The sequence below is a fragment of the Salmo salar genome, chromosome ssa15, assembly GCF_905237065.1.
Source record: "Salmo salar chromosome ssa15, Ssal_v3.1, whole genome shotgun sequence".
NCBI lineage: Eukaryota > Metazoa > Chordata > Actinopteri > Salmoniformes > Salmonidae > Salmo > Salmo salar.
Window position 1 is genome coordinate 70,462,473 of NC_059456.1, and position 22,392 is coordinate 70,484,864.

The window sequence follows — 22,392 nt, forward strand, 5'->3', positions numbered from 1 at the left end:
GGTACAGTAACATCGGACCAACACCAACATGGTCTGATTGACCGGAGTGACAGTCGCACCTTTTGCTATGCTAAGGTTTATCAATAACTTACTAGCCTGGTTAAACCAGACTAAACGCTACACTCACCATCCAGGCTAATCAATCACGGCTTCCCCACCTGTCAGAGTTGTATCTGTGACCAACAGGAAGCACATGCACCCTGCTGATCTTTCACCTCTGGGTGTCTGGTGCAGGTTCACATCAGTGGCCAGAGCCCCCCTACAGTCCAGACTCAATGACCTTGCAACCTTTTGACCTTTGAACTTTGACCGGATGCTGAACTTTGACCGGACAGTTCCACCTTGTGAAAGGCTGAGGCCCAACGAGTCACAAAAAAGACCCACAGAGATTATGGCACAATTAGAACACTGATCTGTACCCATAGTTTTTTTTCTGAAATTGTTTCTGATTGAAATTGAACCCTGTTACTGGTCAATGGGACAATTGAGGTAGTGTTGTTGTCCTACAGTAGCAGGAAGACTATAGGGAAAAAGGGTGATTTAGATTGAGAAAACCACTCTCCAAGGCTGTTAGTGTATGCTGTAGCCTGCCTGCATCCCTAAGATAGGGTTATGTTTCTATTCATATACAGCCTTCCCTGTAGCTCAGTTGGTAGAGCATGGTGTTTGCAACGCCAGGGTTGTGGGTTCGATTCCCACGGGGGGCCAGCACAGAAATGAAATGTGTGAAGTTGTATGAAATGTATGTATTCACTACTGTAAGTCGCTCTGGCTAAGAGCGTCTGCTAAATGACTTAAATGTAATATTCTATATGATAGCCATTGTGTACTTACTGTCTGTGGCCTAGATAAAAGGCTGTTAAAATGAACTCAGAACCTCTATAATGAAGTCTCTTATGGAAATGTACATTATATACAATGAGTATACCTTCCTAATATGTCTATGTCATGGAAAAAGATGGTGTTCTTAAGGTTTTGTATACACAGTGTATATACTATATATATGCCTATATGATCAGTATTTAAGATCCTGTTAATGTCAAGCCCATAGAGTGTAATAAAGAAACACAGCTACTGATCTAACAGGCCTTTGCAACTGTGTGGGTCCCACAGTGTGCTTTTCGGTCTCCACCACTCCACTTAAATCCTCATCTTCTAGGACTTACTGAAATTCATATTGGCTGCCTCTGCAAGATAAATGTAAATCGCATTCCCTTATATTTGCTATTTATCAGGATGCAACAGCATCCTCACTTTCAGCAGGAAAAATATCTCTCACCCGCATACAAACAACCTTGCATTTAAATAGCATTTTTATTGTCCTCCCTAGCCTTTCACCTATGAGAGGGGGAATAATGTTGCCTCTCTGGGAGGAGAGAGAGAGAGGGAGAGAGAGAGAGAGAGAGAGAGAGAGAGAGAGAGAGAGAGAGAGAGAGAGAGAGAGAGAGAGAGGGATAGGGTATAGGGTATAGAGGGAGAGAGATGCAAATAGAAAGAAGGAGAGGAAGACAGAGGTGATGTCAGGCCTAAAGGGAGAGAGAAAGAGTGAATTGGAGAGAATGTGAAAAGAGTGAGAGAGATGTCCAATGGTCAACAGAGAAATCTAAATAAATAATATAATAGTATCTTGAGGTCAGGAATACAAAGAATAGATTTGATAAGGTCCAATAATACCAAGTACCATTTGACAACAGAAAGCCAATCAAAGTAAATGAACGAGCAACCAAGTTAACCAATGAGTCCTTATAATATCAAATTTCACATGATGCATCTCACCATGTTGTAGGTCTATCTGTATTCTCAGTAATCACAAGGACATCCTATCATTTTGATAACCATGCACCTGTCATAACCATGTCTGGTTTCTCAAATTCCCATTGTTCAGTACAGTACTGTATTGTATTCTGAATTATTTTACCTCCAGACAGTTTCGGCTAGCGATAGCCCTACCTAACCACCAGGAGGCACTGCGTGAGATAACTCAAACACCTTTTAAGGGGCTTAAGGGCTATTGAGTCCATTCTTCCAATGGAGCACCACAGAGAAAGAGAAGAGGAGGACGGAGGAGGGCTTTCCACTCATCTGAACCACTGAAACTCTACTACCTACAATTACTATTACCAGACCAGGAAGACTCGTATTTTCTTATTTCCACGCTTCCAGCGCTGGGAGAAGAAGAAGAAGAAGAAGTAGAAGAAGAAGAAGAAAAAGAAAACAGCAAGTAGAAGAACAAGAAATAGCAAGAACAAGAAGAAAAAGAAAATAGCAAGAAGAAGAAGAAAATAGCAAGAAGAGGAAGAAGACGAAGAAGAAAATAGCAAGAAGAAGAAGAAGAAGAAGAAGAAACAAAATGAATAAATAAGTAAATGTATGCTAAAAAAAACATTCCGCCAGTGGATATGATTTAAATTCGCCTGATTTTCTTGGCAGGTCTCATCTTTTTCTCTTCTAAAGCTTCTTACTTTTTTTTTGATTCTTGCCAAATTGAAACAGCATCTGTATTTAGGATGAGTTCTAATTAACAAGTATGTACCCCCTTCTCCCCTTCCCCCCGCTTTCCCTCTCTCTAAGTATGGAAGTGATGTAAATATATGCATTCATCCTTTTTGATATGTTGACACCGGAGCTTGCCAGCTGACACGGTGCCCAGTGAAGGAGCTTAATACCCCCAAGTTTTCATAATGTAGGAGACTAAGGAGGCACAAGTCTCTCTCTATATATATATATATATATATATATATATATATATATATATATATATATATATATATATTTCTCTCTCATTGACATTCAGGTGCACAGTGTCTTGTCAAAAGCAAGAGGGGGCTGGGAGAGGGAGAGAGAGAGGGAGCCAAAAACATCTCCCCTGGTAAATGTTTTTTTTTTTGGCAACTCCTGTGCAGGCTTCTTAAATATTCATCCCCTTTTTAAAAAGTGGCTGCTGTGCTAATGGAAGTGCTGTGGTGAGGGGAGAGGGAGTGAGAGAGAGAGGGAGAAAGAGAGAGAAAGAGAGAGAGAACAGGAGGGAGGGAAAGAGGGAGAGGAGAGGGCCCCCTCCCCTTATCTCGGGCAGACAGTTGTCAGGAATCACTAGTGAGGCCTGAGTTAGTGCGCGCGGCGCAGGCAGGCAGGCCTGGGGATATGGATCAAAGGGAGAGCCGGGGAGCGCTACAGTGGCTCTGATCCCCTAGTGCTGAAACCCCAGCCTTATTCGCTCACATACACACACCCAAACACACACACCCAAACACACACTCCCCGACATCAAATGCTAGCCAGAGCTCTTCCGCCATTCCAAAACACAAATCTTCCTCCACCACCACAGCAATTGAAATTAAGAAGGAAAAACCTTGACTTTTTTCTCAGTATTTTTGTGTTTGTGCTTTTGTTGACTTTTATGATGAATTTATGGGTTTAGTTGGGGTTTGTTTGTGGGTAATTGTTTGTTTATCTGTGACGGGTCAACAAGTTGTGTGTCCTGACAGCGAGGGATTAGGGGACCAACATTGTGCCTGTCATCTGACGTTTCAAATAGGAAACAGTCTGACAATGGGGTGACCGAAAATAGCCAAATAGATTTTTTTAAAACTTGGTTCAATAAGATCAGCTTTATTTCATCAAGAATCCAAGGCTGTAACAGAATGACTGGGAGCCAGGCTGCATACATATCAAATGCACTTTCCCATCACAAGGCTAGCATTTTCATATTGTAATTTTCTCACTCAATAATACTTGGAATTGGTCGCATTCTACTGCTAGTTTCCTACATGAAAGTCAGTAATTCTTTCGCATTCAATTTGAAAGGGGGGAGGCACAAAACGTATTGTGTGTGCATCAGATGCCAAAAGCAATATGCACTATCCAAATTGAAATTGAATTATTGCCTGTCAGAGAGCATGGACATTATGCTATTTTCAAGCTCATTATTTGGAAATACACCCGACGTTGTTATCTCATGTAAATGATTGGAAACATGACGGAGGGGTCAAGATGGTTGATCTCGCAATGAAAACGCTAATGCAGTGATATCATAAACTGCATTTTTTTTAAATGTATTTCTCATGCTATTCCTTTCAACCCCCCTTTGCTCAGAATGAGAGTGCATGTTGTCATGTCATAAAAAACAGACAAATTATTCCATTTCAAGTAAGTTTTATACAACTATTTTGTTGTTTATGGGCTTTCTAGAGGTTAAATCCCAGGGCTCATACTTAATTTTAAAAAATGCTACAAATTGTGGTGAGAAACCTGTCTTATAAGCCTTCCCTCATTACCCTGAGCTCAGACTGGACAGGCTCATGTATAAGATGATAGGCTGTCTAACACCTACTGAGATATGGAGAGTTAGAGACACATGTTCAAGACTGGAAAATCACTCCCTACCTCTGACTGGTAGGGACAAAAGGGGCTTAATGGAACTAGTCTAAGTCTTAGCCATACCAGCCATCAATTTTACCAGGACAAAGCTAGATATAACTACAATAGAGGGTGGGGGGAGAGAGAGGGAGATTACATTTTAAATAAATAACAAACAATTTGAGTTTGGTATAAGAGAGGTAATAGATGGCAGCCTCCTGTAACATTCAATGGATGGCAGCCTCCTGTAACATTCAATGGATGGCAGCCTCCTGTAACATTCAATGGATGGCAGCCTCCTGTAACATTCAATGGATGGCAGCCTCCTGTAACATTCAATGGATGGCAGCCTCCAGCAACATTCAATGGATGGCAGCCTCCTGTAACATTCAAGGATGGCAGCCTCCTGTAACATTCAATGGATGGCAGCCTCCTGTATCATTCAATGGATGGCAGCCTCCTGTATCATTCAATGGATGGCAGCCTCCTGTAACATTCAATGGATGGCAGCCTCCTGTAACATTCAATGGATGGCAGCCTCCTGTAACATTCAATGGATGGCAGCCTCCAGCAACATTCAATGGATGGCAGCCTCCTGTAACACTCAAGGATGGCAGCCTCCTGTAACATTCAATGGATGGCAGCCTCCTGTATCATTCAATGGATGGCAGCCTCCTGTATCATTCAATGGATGGCAGCCTCCTGTAACATTCAATGGATGGCAGTCTCCAGTAACATCCAATGGATGGCAGCTTCCTGTAACATTCAATGGATGGCAGCCTCCTGCAACATTCAATGGATGGCAGCCTCAAGCAACATTCAATGGATGGCAGCCTCCAGTGACATTCAATGGATGGCAGCCTCCAGTAACATTCAATGGATGGCAGCCTCCAGTAACATTCAATGGATGGCAGCCTCCAGTATCGTTCAATGGATGGCAGCCTCCAGTAACATTCCATGGATGGCAGCCTCCAGTAACATTCCATGGATGGCAGCCTCCAGTAACATTCAATGGATGGCAGCCTCCAGTAACGTTCAATGGATGGCAGCCTCCTGTAACATTCAATGGATGGCAGCCTCCAGCAACATTCAATGGATGGCAGCCTCCTGTAACATTCAATGGATGGCAGCCTCCTGCAACATTCAATGGATGGCAGACTCCAGCTACATTCAATGGATGGCCTCCAGCAACATTCAATGGATGGCAGCCTCCAGTAACATTCAATGGATGGCAGCCTCCTGTAACATTCAATGGATGGCAGCCTCCAGTGACATTCAATGGATGGCAGCCTCCAGTAACATTCAATGGATGGCAGCCTCCTGCAACATTCAATGGATGGCAGCCTCCAGTAACATTCAATGGATGGCAGGTACGCAGTATGCAGATTGCTATTGTCTATAACAGGTTCTATCAGAATCGGGGAATTAAATAAGCAATAGAATGTGGTTGGAACAGGTTTTTCATGTAGTGCACAAAAGGGAGGGAAAAGAAGGTGCAGCTGGCTTGTGTTTACATCTACAGTACAGTACTTGGCAATTCTACGTGCTGCTTACTGGTGTTGACAACATAAATGCACTTTATTTAAAGTGCATTTAGAATCGCTGCACACTTTACATTAAAACAATAATAAAATAACATATAAAGCAACAAAAGAAAAATCGCCAGCTACAAAGGTGAGGTTTTAAAAGTTATTTAAAAACCTCAATAGTATGCATTTGTACACTAACACCAACCCACTAAAATAAAGTTGTGTGGGACAGTATGGAATATGTGCAAATACCAGTATTGCTTCAAGACAAAATGCTTGTCCTGGTACAAAAATTGGGGGAATAAATATTTTGTGGGGCTGATGTTAGTTGCATAAACCACAGTTGGATCAAAGTAAAGCTCTTCCCATTGCAAGCTTTGTCAAACCAATTACAACCAACAAGACACAAACTCCCTAAAACACCTTAGTCTTGTAACGAGGAAAGGAAATGAACAAACAACCGCTTTGGAACAGAAATGTTCCTTTGGGAAAGAAGAAGCTGTAAAGGCTGGATTGGCTGAAGAGTGTTCCTCTGCTCACACCCCCAATAACACACAACAACAAACTACAACAAAAGCATAGGGGAATAAAATCATTTTATTTACACACACACACACACACTCTCACGTGCATTTCCATATAGATTCCCGTGCTTTGGCACTGTATGGGCTAATCATACTGGGGAAAGCTGCATCTCCTCCCATATGTTCCTGCCTGCTGTAAAGGAAATATTCTCTCTGCTGTGCGCATATAGAACGCTTTATTAAAGGCATACAGAAGGATTGGGGAAATAGTAGCCCACACTGAGGACAGAGAAAAATACTCCACAGAGAGAAAGAGAGAGATGGGAAAAGCAGAACATTTTAGGGAGAGAGTGAGGGAGATTTAAAAGAAAGAGAAGAAGAGGAGGAATTTCGATTTAGAAAAAAAAGACGGGGGCAGCTTCTTCAGCATATGCTATGAGCCTTCCCTGCAGAAAAGGGGGGAGACGGGGAAGGAGAGAAGGGGAGGAGAGGATAATATTTGTGTCTGCAGGGGCATGGCCAGGGGTTGCTTGCGCAGAGCGCAGTGTGGTGGTCTGGAGGGCTGAACTGTGATAGTCCTGCTGTCAGGGAGGACATTAATTTCTCCCACAATGAGAGGTTGATGGGATTGCCACATGTCACATGGGGACCTGGGCGAAGGGGTAAGAGAGAGAGAAAGACAGCGAGAAAGAGAGAGGAGAGAGCAAGAGAGGGGAGTTGAGAAGAGCTAGATAGAGCTGCTAAGACTGGAGAAATGTACAACTTTTTTACACCCACACACACCTTTACAATAGCACCCATGAGGAGCAATGTATTAGAATGGATGGGTTGTGAATCGCTGACCCATCAACTCATTTCTCTGTTGCTGACACAACTTCCATTGTTACGGATTTCATGTCTTTTTCTGAGGTGCTGTGAATTAACATCACGTGATTGAAATGTTTCTGTCACTTCAAATGCAAATGAAACACGTCTTCTTAAATTCTTAGAGTAATGTTATTCGAAATGAATTTACAAAATACAAGAGTTCAGTTATTTACTATTAGAATAAAATGTAATAAAAAAAAATCACCTTCAAATGCCTTTGCTAATACATAAATGCATACGTATGCAAAATCAAAGTAAAGGCCTCTCTTAATAGAAAAATCTCTTCTTGCCCATACAGTAGGCTTGGGAACTATAGCGTCATAATCCCTAATGTAAAACAGGGAAGTCTTGTTATTTTATCTGTTCTACCGGCGAACAAGCAAGGGAGAGAGGGAGTCACGTTAATAATCATAAGGAAAAGCCAACCCATGTCCCTGATATTTATGCAGGTTTGCAGCGCTAAACATTAGCCTCCCAAAGCCCCACCACTACGATTAACAATCAGAAAACGCTGAGGAACGTGCCTGTTATCCCCCAACTCTCCAGTACAAGAGAAAATCTCTTTTTTGTCACCCAAATCCTTCATTCTTTCTTCTCTTCTCCGCCGAAAAAAAGAGAGGAAGTATTACCAGTTTTCTCAATCTGCTTTGAGAAATATTTCAGGGGGGGGGGGGCTCGCAATAAAATATGTGTGAATGCGGGGGTAATTGCGGACAAATGTGGCATTGAATTAAATTTGAGACTCTTTAAACACCATTTCAATCTTATTTTCTGCTTGTTAGTCAGATCTTGTTGCTCCGGGTGGGCTGGACTGCCCAGTTTTGGTGAGTAATTGCATATAATTTCCTCCTCACCAGTGGTTTGCATCAACATCTGTCCTATTCTCTATTCTGTGGCCGTTAAAAATCAAACCCGATCAGAAATTCTAATTTTCAATGGTTATTGTTCAAGATGCCGTGAGAGAATAAAGTGGACAATTCCTATTTGCCTCCCACACGGACGCACACACACACACACACACACACACAAGCACGCACGCACACACAACAATAGCATTGCGGACGATAGAGGGGAAAGGAAATATTAAAGGCCTCTGACACCAATTGATTACAGCGGTGTAACATTCCCTTATTGAGTCCACTGTCCTCTAATAAGAGATGACCAAGAAAAGAAAGACTCTTATGTAAAGACCCGATGGACCTCCCACAGAAGAGGCAGAACAGGCTTGTTAACATCAAGTTATCACTTAGAATCTGAGGAAGAAGCTCTATAACATTAAAACGGTATACCTGTCTCATTGAATAATGCTTTAACGTTCAATGATGAATTCATCTCTATTTTCTGAGTGAAAAATACATAATGCCTAGGTCATTTACCATGCAGTATTCATCTATGGAAGTTTGTCTTGGGTAGCTAAGGCTTATTTTGTTTTATCAGTTACAATGCATTAGGACAGAGCGCTTTGACAGCGACGTCTGTTAATTCCGAAAACGATGTCGGTAGACACAGCTCGACAATTGCGTGAAAAGACTCATTAGTTGAGTGTGATTACGTCTTTTCTTTTCTAGGATATCTTCGTATTAGTTGTTTCCCTGTAGTGCCTACTGAGTCGAGCGAAGGATTTGTCTAACATGGTTGTAGGTTTGAAGTTCAAACTCTAATTCATTTAGAATCCACGTGTCGAACAATCGTCCTCATTTGATTTGAGGCTCAGGGATGTGGGATGAAATTAATTGTCAAACATTATCATCCAAAATCCCCCTGTAGCAAGAGGATATTGGTATCTTCTGTACTTGACACGTTTACAGTCAAAGCCACGAGAGACCCTCTTAATCAGAGACAAGCCACTGGGCATTACTCTATCAAAAGCAGACGCTGGGTTTCCGAGGTACGACAAAAACACAACTCTTCTCCTAGTTGCGAGAATGCATGATTTGGACTTATGCAATCAACAATCATAGCATTTGTCAGAGATCCTAATAAACAATAACAATAAACAGTGGGAGAAGAAAAAACCTATCAATTGAAATTCGTTTTCTGGCGCTGTAGAAAGAATAGTCCTTCTCTTTACAGCACAAGATTTAGATTTGAATTGAATGGGACGTGGAAAAGTATACTCTCTTCAGAGTGTTTTTTTTTATAGGTTGCAGGTACGGTTCTTAGTACGGAAGAATTTTCCTCACACACCAATGTGACTTGTACACACACGACTTGTACACACACCCTCAAGAGCAGTGGAATAATACCGCCACACAAACACACAGATCCACACACCCTGACATGCCACCATATGAACCCCAGCACCTACCTGTGGGGAGAGGCCGTTGCTGACGGGGTTCATGTGGTTACTGGGTGCCGAGGGGCTCATGAAGGAGTCGGAGTAGCTGGAGAAGCCATGACGGTTGGACGACAGGCCGTAGGCTGATCCGCCGTCCCCGCCCGACAGCCCTCCCTGGTGCATGGTGGACGGTGGTAATGGCTGAGGGCGGTGAACCGTGCCACTAACGTCTGGGGTTTATACAGAAGGAGGACCAGGGAGAAATCACATTTAAGGTCATGGGTGATGATCACATACATAGCACCATAGGAATGTAATATCATCTTAGCGCTACTGGGTGTTTTGTAACAGTTCGAATCAAGTACGTGACTCAGATGTCATCTATGCGCCACGAGACCGTTAGCTCACTGACCTAAATCCTATGCATTAGCTCAAGGAGCTACAGTAACATTCGCCTTCAGATCTCAGACAAGGTTAAAATACATTAGCATTAGCTCACACTAGCACTACGTGGCTAAACAACTTTGATAATGGTACCTCAACACTACATGTTAGGACCATGTGTTCGCAGGTGGTGGTAGAGATGTCTATACCTTGTGATAGTGTGGTTGTGGGGTAGCCGGAATCTTGGAGCTGGTAGGTGGGTAGCGTGGGCATGCCGCTGCCTGGGAATCCGCCCGGCAACAGGTGATTGAACGCCGCCAACTGATTGGCTCCCGCTTGCTTACGCCACCTGGCCCTTCGGTTGCTGAACCACACCTAGAGAGACAGAGGATTTTCATGAATGAATGAGAGACTGCACGGCAGGAAGGAGGAAAAGAAAAAGAGAAAAAAATAGAAAACAAAGACTTAAAAGGGAGGAAGGCAGACCAAGGCAAAGAACCTGCAATTAACAGTTTAACTGTTCATTCAAACTGGTTGACCCAGTGTTATTTTGAGGGTGATAATCGCTATCGCGTCAATCAAACACATTTAAATCTAAATTAACACCATCAGTGTGAGGGCCCCACACACCATTGGCAAAATTACTGCAAAAAAAACCTGCTTCAATTAACAGCGGCTTGCTGATGACTAGTTTCAGATGTGCTGGTGTTGGAATACATCAAATAAAAAAATTATGGAACGGCTGGGTTGAAAGGCTGATTCACACCGTGTGCGTCCCAAATAAAATCCATTTTCCCTATAGTGCACTACCATTGAACAGAGATCTATGGGCCCTGGTCAAAGTAGTGCACTACCTTTAAACAGAGATCTACGGGCTCTGGTCAAAGTCGTGCACTATCTTTGAACAGAGATCTGTGGACACTAAAGGGAATAGGGTGCCATTTGGGACAAAGACAAAATGAGATGAATTTGATGTGAAAATAGGAAATAGGTTTGGGCTTAAGGTTTTGCCGGCATTATACACTAAGTGTACAAAACATTAAGAACTCGCTTTCCATGACAGACTGACCAGGTAAATCCAGGTGAAACCTATGATCCCTTATTGATGTCACTTGTTAAATCCACTTCAATCAAGTGTAGATGAAGGGGAGGAGACAGGTTAAAGAAGGATTTTTAAGCCTTGAGACAATTAAGACATGGATTGTGCATGTGTGCTATTCAGAGGGTGTATGGGCAAGACAAAAGATTTAAGTGCCTTTGAATGGGGTATGGTAGTAGGTGCCAGGTGCACTGGTTTGTGTCAAGAACTGCAACGCTGCTGGGTTTTTCACCCTGCACAGTTTCCTGTGTGTATCAAGTATGATCCACCACCCAAAGGACATCCAGCCAACTTGACACAACTGTGGGAAGCATTGGAGTCAGCATTGAAGTCAACATGGGCTAGCATCCCTGTGGAACGCCTTCGAGTCCATGCGTGACGAATTGAGGCTGTTCTGAGGGCAAAAGGGGGAGGTGCAACTCAGTATTAGGAAGTTGTTCCTGATAAACAAGCATTGTATGTGTCTTTGAGCATCTAGTCAACGCTGTCTCAAACTGCAGCCATCAAGACAAACACAGGTCAGACACTCAAGGTGAACATGAATCTTGTCATGCATCAAAAATGGGCAGTAAGGGATCTTTCCCCTCCCTAACCCACCTATGTGTGTTTAAACAACCAGTTAAAGGCTCTGGGCTTGTGTACAGATGTAGGATCTTAATTTGAGCCAGTTTGCTACAGAAGGAACATAATCCTGCACCAACAGGAAATGTGAATTATTTTGTGGATTATAACTCTTCGACATTTTTATAGGGGTTGATCCATCTTTCTTAAGGGAAAATCAAGTGAAAATTACAAACTTCAGGAGCCTTTTTAAACCTCAAATACACTACAAGTTTTAAACGTCCTGCATTGCGGGAAAGTTATCCTGCAACAGGGTGATCAAATTAAGATCCTAAATCTGTTGGTATGTTTCTACATATGCGGTAGTAGACTGTAGGCCTGTGTCATTGATCTATAGCTCTTGGGGCCGATTCATCAGCACTTAATACACTGTCTGTGCAGTTAATCTCCTGTTGTCTCCCAAATGGGCCCGGCCCATTGAGAGGGCCGCTGAAAGAAGGATACAATGGAGGCTTGGCTTGAATGGGCCACAAAGAGGCCTTTTTAAACAGGCTCTCTCTCAGCCCCAGCAACGCTACCTTTCAACTGGCTCGCATGGATGGATGGATGGCCTAGGACAGGGATGCACATTTGTGCTCCACTGCTCACACACACACACACACACGCGTCCATATGGCTTGGCCAGATCAGGTCCGAAAACACAGATGCTTCTCTTGCGTGATTGCTGAATAACATTACTGTGAGAGAATCTTAACTTCAGAGAAGTGTGTCAAACTCTACATTTACACACCATTCTCCCATACAATAAATTACTTCTTCTCGACAAAAAGTTTCATCTTAATTTAACCCTACAGTTTATGCAAAAGTGATAGGCCCAAACTGATATTCCAGGTGCTAACCCCCCCCCCCCCCCCCCAGACTCAGCAGGACTTCGGCCTCACCCACTCCCCCAGCTAAAGCTCCCTCAGCCCCCCGTGCCCTCCTGTCCCTCTTGTATTGTCAGCCTCCCTCTCCACTCCAATAGGCCCAGATTAAGCAGATTGGTAAATGAAAGAGCAGTGCGTGGCTATAGGCACAAATTACCCATCTTTCAACTCCACAGGAAACTAATTGCCGGGTCTTAATTAATCGTGACAAATAAAAGAGAGAAACCTTGTACAAGTACGAGCCTACACGCAGATGGATAGCCTACACACCACACCCGAACACGCACGATTAGGCACAGAAACACACACACGTGCTCGCACTTACACGCTCACACGCACATGCACACACACACACAATATGAGAATAAAAGTGAGTGAAAGTACACACACACACACACACACCACCTATACTTTGCCCCGGGCTACCCACTTTCTTCCTCTCCTCACCGACTACATTTGCAGTTTTACATTTGTGCAAATGAAAAACATGCCTTTCAAGTGGAGAATATCATTTGGAGTTCTATTTTGGAAGGGTAGACTCTAATAATTACACGAGGCAGTGTTTGCCCTAGGTGCTAAGAGTGAGAGGAGTGAGCTAAGACACTTTCAATTCACAAACTTAGCAGCCTTTTCTCTGCTTCACTTCAGAATCACCGCCAACGGTGTACAAACGGTGTACAAAAGATTCATGACAACTGAATCTCATACATACAACTGCGTAAGATATTCACGACAGGTTTTACGTCCACTCCTTATGAATACAATCATTACTGAAAGCTCATTGCATTTAACGTACCAGTCACATTGTAGGTTTTATTTTGATTTTTCACTGTGTGTGTTTACAGTAAGTCTGCTCTGTGTGAGTGTGGCAGCAGGGCTCAGTGGATTTCCTAAGAGGCTTGCTCTGAGCACCACCAAGGACTTGATACTCTGCTCTGGAATCTGACTGCAATGTCACCTTGGAAGGATTCTCTCTCTCTCTCTCTCTCTCTCTCTCTCTCTCTCTCTCTCTCTCTCTCTCTCTCTCTCTCTCTCTCTCTCTCTCTCTCTCTCTCTCTCTCTCTCTCTCTCTCTCTCATACTCCCCAGCTCCTCCCCTAAATAAAGACTAGTAAATTACTTAGCTTAGCTCACAACAGAGCTAAAAACCATTCTGTTCTATTTTTGTGTGTATGTATACCTGCCTGTGTGAGTGCGTGCCTCTGCGTGTGTGCGTGCGTATCTTCTCCAGTTGGGGAGATATCGTCTGGGATTACTGTTGGGCTGGCTGGCGGGGGGAATGACTTGGAGACGGGCACGATGACGAGTAAAACCTGGATAACGTGATTGAATTTCACAGCCAAAAAGTCCAACATAACAGCGACTAAGAGGCATGAAAAAGCCCAACATCAATCTTTTCTCTCTCTTTTGCAGTAGCCTCTTCTCTATCTCTCTGTCTCTCTGTCGCTCTCTCTCTTTAGCTCTCTCTCTGTCGCTCTCTCTCTGTCGCTCTAGGTGGCAGGGTGAGGGCGAGAGAGCGGAGGGGTTTTAGAGAGTAAAGGGCTGAGGTTACATGACATAGGCATCCAGAGGTCAAGCCCTGATAGAGGGCCGCGGGCCTCTCTCTCTCTCTTTTTCCACTGGAGATGGAAAGACAGAGATATGCTGTTTTACTGCCCACAGATGGTCCACATGAACCAGGGCACACACATATATCCTCACACACACATGCAGACACACATGAACACACACACATATGCAGACATACACACACATACACAAACTCATACACGCACGCACGCACACACACACACACACACACATACTCAGATACACATGTAGACACACACAAACACACACATGCAGACACACACCACACACGGTCACGAAGATGCTCATGTTCTTCCTATTCATGGAACTCGTCCCATTTTTGTAGGGTATTCCCATTCTAAATTATCTTGTTAGAAAAGTATAGGCCTCGATTGTGTCCAGAGTTCGCTGGATTCCATAGGGTTTAATGAGACACCACTCTACAACAGAAGGAGTGACACCAGTAACCTGGCAACGATGGTCACAGATCAGAACAAAAGACCAAGAGAGAGGATTCTCCCAGTTAGCCCCAGACTGATCATAGTCAGTCTCTCTCTCTCTCTCTCTCTCTCTCTCTCTCTCTCTCTCTCTCTCTCTCTCCCTGTATCTCTCTCCCCCCTTGTTCGATCTCTCCGTCTGCTAGCCGGGTTGGCGCTATGCTAATTAAAGTAGCTGGGAGTGTGAATCGGAGAGTGGAGGGGCGGATTAGGCCGATAAGTATCAGGAGTAAAGAGAGACTGAAAGAAATTCATTTCAACTCTAATAATAAACCCCTCTGTTTGAACACCAGCGCGGGTACACTGCCACTGCTTCCAACTCCACCGTCGACACAAATCCCATTTGTTCTTTTGTGGCGCACAAAACAAATGACTTGGAGGAGCAGCTTTGACTCTGAATGGTAGCAGCAGGGCAAGTTGCACTACAAGGCTACAAGGCTTCAGGCCTAGAGCTCCGTTTTCAGCCAGCTCCACTGCCGAGGTGATCTAAGCGAGTCAAGGTATCGTGGTATCAAGGTATTATGATATACTTTGACACTGTGTATTGTTGATTTGATGTATTTATGTATGGAATTAATAAGTAATGGAGTGAAGTATGAGTTAGGCTAACACATATTACATGGAGGTGTAACGTGGAAGGATATGACAATTGTAATCATTGATATACATTCTCAATTTCCATGTCCTCTGTCAACAACCACCGCTCCAGCCTCACAAACCTGTCACTCCCATTGACAGAAAACATACATTTGCTGTGTGGCTGGGAATCATGTTCTTTATCACTGTCTGTGGGTTGGAGAGTGTGGTTATGTTGTCAGCAATGGAACATGTTTTAAGTAAGACAGGTAGCCATGGCTCAGTTCTAAAGATCTGGTAGTACTCATCCCTGTCGTTGGGCTAGATACATATCAGTGTCGTTCATTTGTCAAACAGCGGCTGTAAAAGTATTTGTGTGTGTGTGTGTGTGCGTGTGCGTGTGTGTGCGTATGTGTGTGTGTATGGAAAGGGATAAGCTATGGTGAGTTGGTTTGATGTAATTATGAAGTGGTGGTGGCTTATGAAGACAGATGGGCTGTTTCTCTCTCTCTCTCTGTGTATGTCTCTCTCTATGAGAACCACATTAAATGAGAAATCTGTTGATGCTGAAGACTCCTCCCCTCTCATAGAAGCCCCCCCCCCCCATGACACACACACACACCACAGCAGCCCTGTTTCTCACCCTCTCCCAGACATCTGGATACCATGTCAGGCAGGCAGGCAACAGCTGCACCAGCCAGGTCAAAAATCAGGCCATGGTGTGCTGCACAAGCTAAGAGGCTCAGGCCACCTTTGTCTACCCTCTCCTTTGGCTCCCCGGGTACCTGACTCTAGGCCCCCTAGGCCCCTGTCTGCCCTGTCTCTGGCACTGTCGAAGGCTAATGTAAAAACAATTACCCCAGAAGCACCAGGTGTCGGATTCCTTCATAACAGCCCCTCTCAGTGGCGCCCTGAAAGGAGCCATTTTTAACACGCACCGAGTCATGACTGGGAGTCAATGGAGCTCAGCTTCTGGTCCCGTTAATCGTCTCCCATGAACCGCTTTACTTTGAATGAGCACTAATTCTAATTGGCACATTTGGTGTCAGAAGTGGGATCCCAATTTGTACATCCAATTAGTTTCTAAGACATACAGTAAAGTACTAACTCAGGTGGGACCTTCTTCTTCAGTCTGTTGTGGATGGAGGACTGAAAGCCCTTTGTTACTGTAAAGAACCCACCTTGGAAGGGGAGTATGCTGTTATATTTGGCAGAGATGTGTTTTAACTTGGGGTCTAGTCAGTAGTTGACTGATGCCTCTTGCATGGTCAGTTGTATATTCAAGGGTGATGGAAAAGAGTACAGAAACGTGGAAGACTTTGTCCTGGGTATACCAATAATTGACTTCAGCTCAATGTGGACAAGACTTAGAAATATGACATTTGTGTCTCACCCCTCATCCATCCATCCATCCATCCATCCATCCACCCAGCCTCCCATCCATCCATAAACCCACCCATCAATCCATCCATCCCTCCATCCATCCTCGCAATAAGACATCTGACAAAGGAACAATTTGTCAATCTTTGGAATTACTTTGTCCATTGGCCAAACTGTAAACTACATTTGTCCACAATAACTGGTGTGAGCATTACACAAGCACACCATCTTTTTTATGTTCTTTTCATGTCCTGGACATTTTTTTCAGTGACCTTTTCAAAAATTTAATTTGGACTGACCTTTTTGAGATTTTTTCAAAGCCTCCCAGAATTAGATTATAAGGAAAGTCGCCTAACGAAATTACTGCCACAATTCAGATACCTCAGGCTTTCACATGACATAATTTAGCCGCATTATTGACAAAAATAAATAAAAAAATGTCCCTTTTAGTCATGTTTTTACTTGAATCAGTCAGTGAGCTATAAATATGTATAATGGCCTAATTCCCCCGTGGGGGTTGTGCTAAGAGAATGGGACATTGAGCTGACCTACTAACATGGCTGAAAGCTAAACAGAGCCTCTGATATGGACTGCCAACAACAACCACATCACATGATCCGTGGCTGACCAATCCCACTGTCCCAATGATGTTTGCTTTTGAGACAGGAGAAATATGACACCGAATGCTGTTCCGTACGGAAGTCCAGAGAGGATCACGTCATAATAAAAGTTGTTTTGTCGAGATCACAAGATAAACTCTATAAATAAGAGTGGGTGCATTGATGATGATAGACCAGAGACGATAGATCAGCGCATCCGTTTTGATTTTGATCAGTGCAGAAACTGCATTCTGTCTGTCAGTTATAGATGGCTTCCAGTTTTGTCTCCAATACAATTTTAAAGACATGTAAAAGTGTGGTTGCACTACTATTTTAAATGGATTGAATGTGGAATGTTCAGTGCAAGAAGAGTTAACATTGAGATCTCTTGTTGCAGACTACCAACGAAGGTTTACCAAAGTTTACCAGACTATCACCAGACTGTTGTATTTGAATCTCTTGAATAGTTTTAACAGGGAGGTTGGTCTGTCAATAGCGGCTAAAACACAGTCACAAACAATAATTAATAATTTGTACAGAAAAATAAAACTAGTAAAACAGCTGAACTGGATCACATGTTGAGGTAGCTAAATACTCCAACATTTAATCTAGGCTACAGTCTATTTGTCATTTCAGCCACAAATGGTGGGCAAAATCTTGTGGTGCTTATTGGTTTATTCGGATCGCCGTTAGCTTTTGTCGAAGCAGCACGACAAGTAACAAAACATTAATCAGTGGTGTAAAGTACTTAAGTAAAAATACTTTAAAGTACTACTTTAGTCATTTTTTGGGGAATCTGTACTTTACTTCACTATTTATATTTTTGACAACTTTTACTTTGACTTCACTACATTCCTAATGAAAATGATGTACTTTTTACTCCATACATTTTCCCTGACACCCAAATGTACTTGTTACATTTTGAATGCTTAGCAGGACAGGAAAATGGTCCAATTCATGCAATTATCAAGATAACATACCTGGTCATCCCTACTGCCCCTGATCTGGCAGACTCACTAAACACACGTTTCGTTTGTAATAGATGTCTGAGTGTTGGAGTGTGCCCCTGGCTACCCGTAAATAAAATAAAATAATTAAAATGGTGTCGTCTGGTTTGCTTAATATAAGGAATTTGAAATGATTTATACGTTTACTTTTACTTTTGATATGTAAGTATATTTTAGCAATTACATTTCGTTTTGATAATATAGTCAATTTAAAACAAAATACTTTTAGACTTTTACTCAAGTAGTATTTTACTGGGTAATTTTCTATTAAGGTATCTTTGCTTTTACTCCAAGTATGACAATGATAGACAAGGACAGTCACACTAATTTTAAATACAACAATATACAAACAATATAACTAACGTAACTAATAATGTATGTGTAGATTGTGTGTGTTAGAGTGTGATATAGTTTGTATGTATGTGTGTGTGTGGGTTTGTGTGTGTCATTTCAGTCCCCATTGTGCCATGAGATGTTGTTTTATCCATTTTTTAAATGTAATTTTGCATTCTGCTTGAGTAATTGGAGATGGGAGTTCCATGCAATCATAGCTCTGTATAATACTGTGCGTTGCCGTGAATTTGTTTTGGACTTGGGGACTGTGAATAGACCTCTTGTGGCATGTCTTGTGGGGTATGTATGGGATGTTTTCTCAATGACATTCAATTTAGCATCGAAAAAAGGCGCAAGTTTAAGTTTGTTCCACCTGAGCGAGTCTGACCACAAGTCAGAGACCACTATGATGACACACCAAATGCATTTGATGGATCCATTTTGTTTTCTTCTAATGCCTCTTAAGGGGAAAGTAATCCAAAAGTAACTGGAAGTAATCAGATTAGTTACTGAGTTTGGGTAATCCAGAAGTTACATTACTAATAAACATTTTGGACAGGTAACTACTAACTGTAACATATTACATTTAGAAAGTAACCTACCCAACACTGCTTATATCCAACTGCAGCACAGAGGAGTGCTACCATGTCCAATGGGAATGAGGTGTCTAAAAACATGCATTGTTTACGATTGTTCACATTGGATGGTCAGAGACAATGACTATCTTGTCGTGCCGCAGTAGACTGGAGGTCCTGAAGTGAAACACTGGCTGCAGGGAGGGGTGAGAAGAGAGTGAGGACAGAACTCACGGCTAAAGGAAAGACACTCCTGGTCCATTCTTTTTCCTCTTCTTCTTCTTCTTCTTCTTTTTTTTCTTAAAACAAGCCCTTGATTGATTCATGTTTCTGGTGGTGGACTAGGGGCTCCCGAGAGAGGGTGAGAGATCCTCTCTAATATGCAGTGAATTTTACAAGGAGCGGTGGGCTTGAAAGTGGTGGGAAGAAACGATCCCAGCCAAGAGTATAAGGAGTGAGAAATCCATCAGGAATGCAACCCCAACTTGTCTCCACCAAGCCCCCTCCTCACTCGGACCCAACAGCTGTTGCTATAACTCCACTGTATTTTCCCTTCAGTGTTACTTAGAGAAGGAAAAAGGAACTTATAGAGAACAGAGGAGGTGTCAAAACTTTACTTAAGTGCGAAGAAAGAACTGCTCTCTGGCCGGCTTGGAACAGCTGAAGTCTTACGAGACACTTTACGTATGTCGGAATAAAAAAATTGGACGCATTTGATAAATATGAAATGGTGTGCGAAAACAATAGGCTTGAAAATATGTGGACGTGCGAGAAGAACGAGGATGGTGCCAGAAAATGCCAAAAGCGGTGGCAATCCAGGCTGAGAATCGCCCCTCTACTGAGAAGGGCATAGCTGCTATTGTGGATATCCACGGGAAGCAGCCCCCGCCCCCCCCCAAAAAAAATACCCTACAAAAAAATGGTCTGTGCCAAAAGAATCCAGCAATAACACTCATCAACAACAACTGGGTGCCAAAGAAAGCCAAAAAACACTATAAAAACACCATTGACTACTAAAAACCTTAAACCCTGCATAAACATTCAGCATTTAGCATGGTGCATAGGCCCACTCCACAGGCTAGTCATACAGTAATATCAAATTAGCTACATTGTGAGCTTTAGTTCCAAGACATATGAAAAGCAAACTGTTTCCCAAATTGAAATTGAATAAATGTTCTATTAATTTTACAGCCCCCCCCCAACCCAATTAAAGAATTTGGAAGGAAGGCCACAATGATGAAACATTCCCAAATAAAATTGGCACAAGCACAGCTATTTTGCATTCCATACCCCTGCATTACAGTAGATCTGATGACATTGTGTTGTGCTCTCAGACATCTCCCCTTGTGGCTGACTCTCACACTGAAAACTATACTCACTCCCTACAGAGAGGACTAATCCTATAGGGTATCGTCATCCCCGCTGTGCTCTCTCTCTCTCTCAAGTGTTGAGGAGTAGGTGCTGGCTCTGACACACTCTTCTGTTCTTCTTGACCCATAGAATCTCAGACAAGAAAGTACCACATGTGGGACTTCTGAGCTTGTGATTAGTACTAGTATAGAGGTGTGTTGAATGTGTGCGTGTGTGTGTGTGTGTGTGTGTGTGTGTGTGTGTGTGTGTGTGTGTGTGTGTGTGTGTGTGTGTGTGTGTGTGTGTGTGTGTGTGTGTGTGTGTGCGTGCGTGCGTGCGTGCGTGCGTGCGTGCGTGTGCGCGCGCGCGTGCGTGCGTGCGTGCGTGTGCGTGTGTGTGTGTGTGTGTGCGTGCGTGCGCGTGCTTTGTGAGCAACTGGAGGAGCTGGAGAAGGCTTTTGAGAGGACACACTACCCGGACGTGTTGGTGTGCGTGCATGCATCTACAGCATGTCCTACCTGTACACGGGCCTCTGTGAGCTTGGTCCTCTGGGCCAGCTCTTCTCTGGTGTAGATGTCGGGATAGTGTGTCCTCTCAAAGGCCTTCTCCAGCTCCTCCAGCTGTTCGGCCGTGAAAGTGGTGCGACTGCGCCTCTGTTTCCTCTTCAGGGGAAGGTCCGGCTCCGACTCCACATCTGAGCCTTCGTCCATACGGCTACCTGCATCGGGGACAGAGACAGACAGTTGGTCTTCTTGTGTAATTCAGTCGACTGATGGACACCGTACCATACTGTTGAAGTGAAATGCAGTTCAGCAGTCCAAATTATTTTTACGTTGCTTATAACACATTTATGGCAGTACCACTCCATTGAAAATGCATTTGACTGTGTGATTTCTTTATTCGGCTGTACATTCTTGGTTCTTGGCTATGATGATGCAGATTGTTGACATGCATGACTGGTCATAGCAATCAACTGCCCAAATGACCTTTGTCATGTCATAGTATACAATGCCCCGTTTACATCATTGCACATCCTATGTCATACAACGAAGCAAACCTCTAATTAACCATTATAGCAGGTGGCATATCAAGGTTGTGAAAGCAAATGTACATAGTTTGAGAATCACCATATATGAATTTCAAGTACTATATATATATATATATATATATATATATATATATATATATATATATTCGAAATATTACATTCAAATTGACATTTAGGTCATTTAGCAGACAAGCTTATCCAGACAGACTTGCAATCAGTGCGTTCAGGTATGTAAAACAACCACCTATCACAATCAAGTAAAACCTTCAAAAGACAATTAAAACGTTCCTTAAAATAGCAGTTTTCTACAGTTTCAAGTTGACATTTTAGTCATTCAGCAGACTCTCTTATCCAGAGCAATGTCAATGCGTTCAGCTGAAGCGGGTAAAACAACCACATATCACAGTCCTTCCAAGTAAAACCTTCTTTAAACCAGCTGCTATCTGCAAAACCAGGGCTAGCGGTTAAAAAGACAAGCGTGGGTTTGAGTGCAAGAAAGACGTGTTAGTAACAACCATGGAGAGATGTTGTTCACCGAGGGAGGCAGTGGTTGATACACAGGGAGGATGGCTGTGTCCTCCAGTGACATGCCCTCCTATGGCTCCTCTAAAGGGAATACGACTGTATTTTCTTCGCTGTGTGGTTATTTATATGAGAGCCTTTTCTGTCAACACAATCCGGCATCAGTACACAGAATGCCCTGGGGCGGGTAACTCAGATTGGAGGGGGGCGCTAATCTCTCCAGACCACCTTGGCGATCCGTGTAGCACTATTCTTCCACCATGGCCTGGGGCGCAACGCGACAACAAACTGGCAGTGTGTAAATATTGCCAATATATTATTGTGTGGCGGGGATTGAATGAAATCAGTGCCACACAATATATAATATACCCATGCTGGTGTTTTAAAATAACCACAGTGACAGATTATCGGGT

At 43.1% G+C, this 22,392-nt stretch overlaps 1 protein-coding gene across 2 annotated transcripts in view; it reads right to left on the reverse strand.

Moving 5' to 3' along the window:
* The window catches only part of LOC106572214 (paired box protein Pax-7), a 64,367-nt gene that overhangs the window by 14,233 nt on the left and 27,742 nt on the right, over nt 1-22,392 (reverse strand). For both annotated transcript variants that reach the window (XM_014146200.2, XM_014146199.2), the window contains exons 6-8: nt 20,928-21,127; nt 10,148-10,313; nt 9,585-9,784 (exon numbers count right to left, since the gene is read on the reverse strand). In XM_014146200.2, coding sequence (XP_014001675.1) covers nt 9,585-9,784; nt 10,148-10,313; nt 20,928-21,127 — 566 coding nt within the window. The remainder of the gene's footprint in view (nt 1-9,584; nt 9,785-10,147; nt 10,314-20,927; nt 21,128-22,392) is intronic.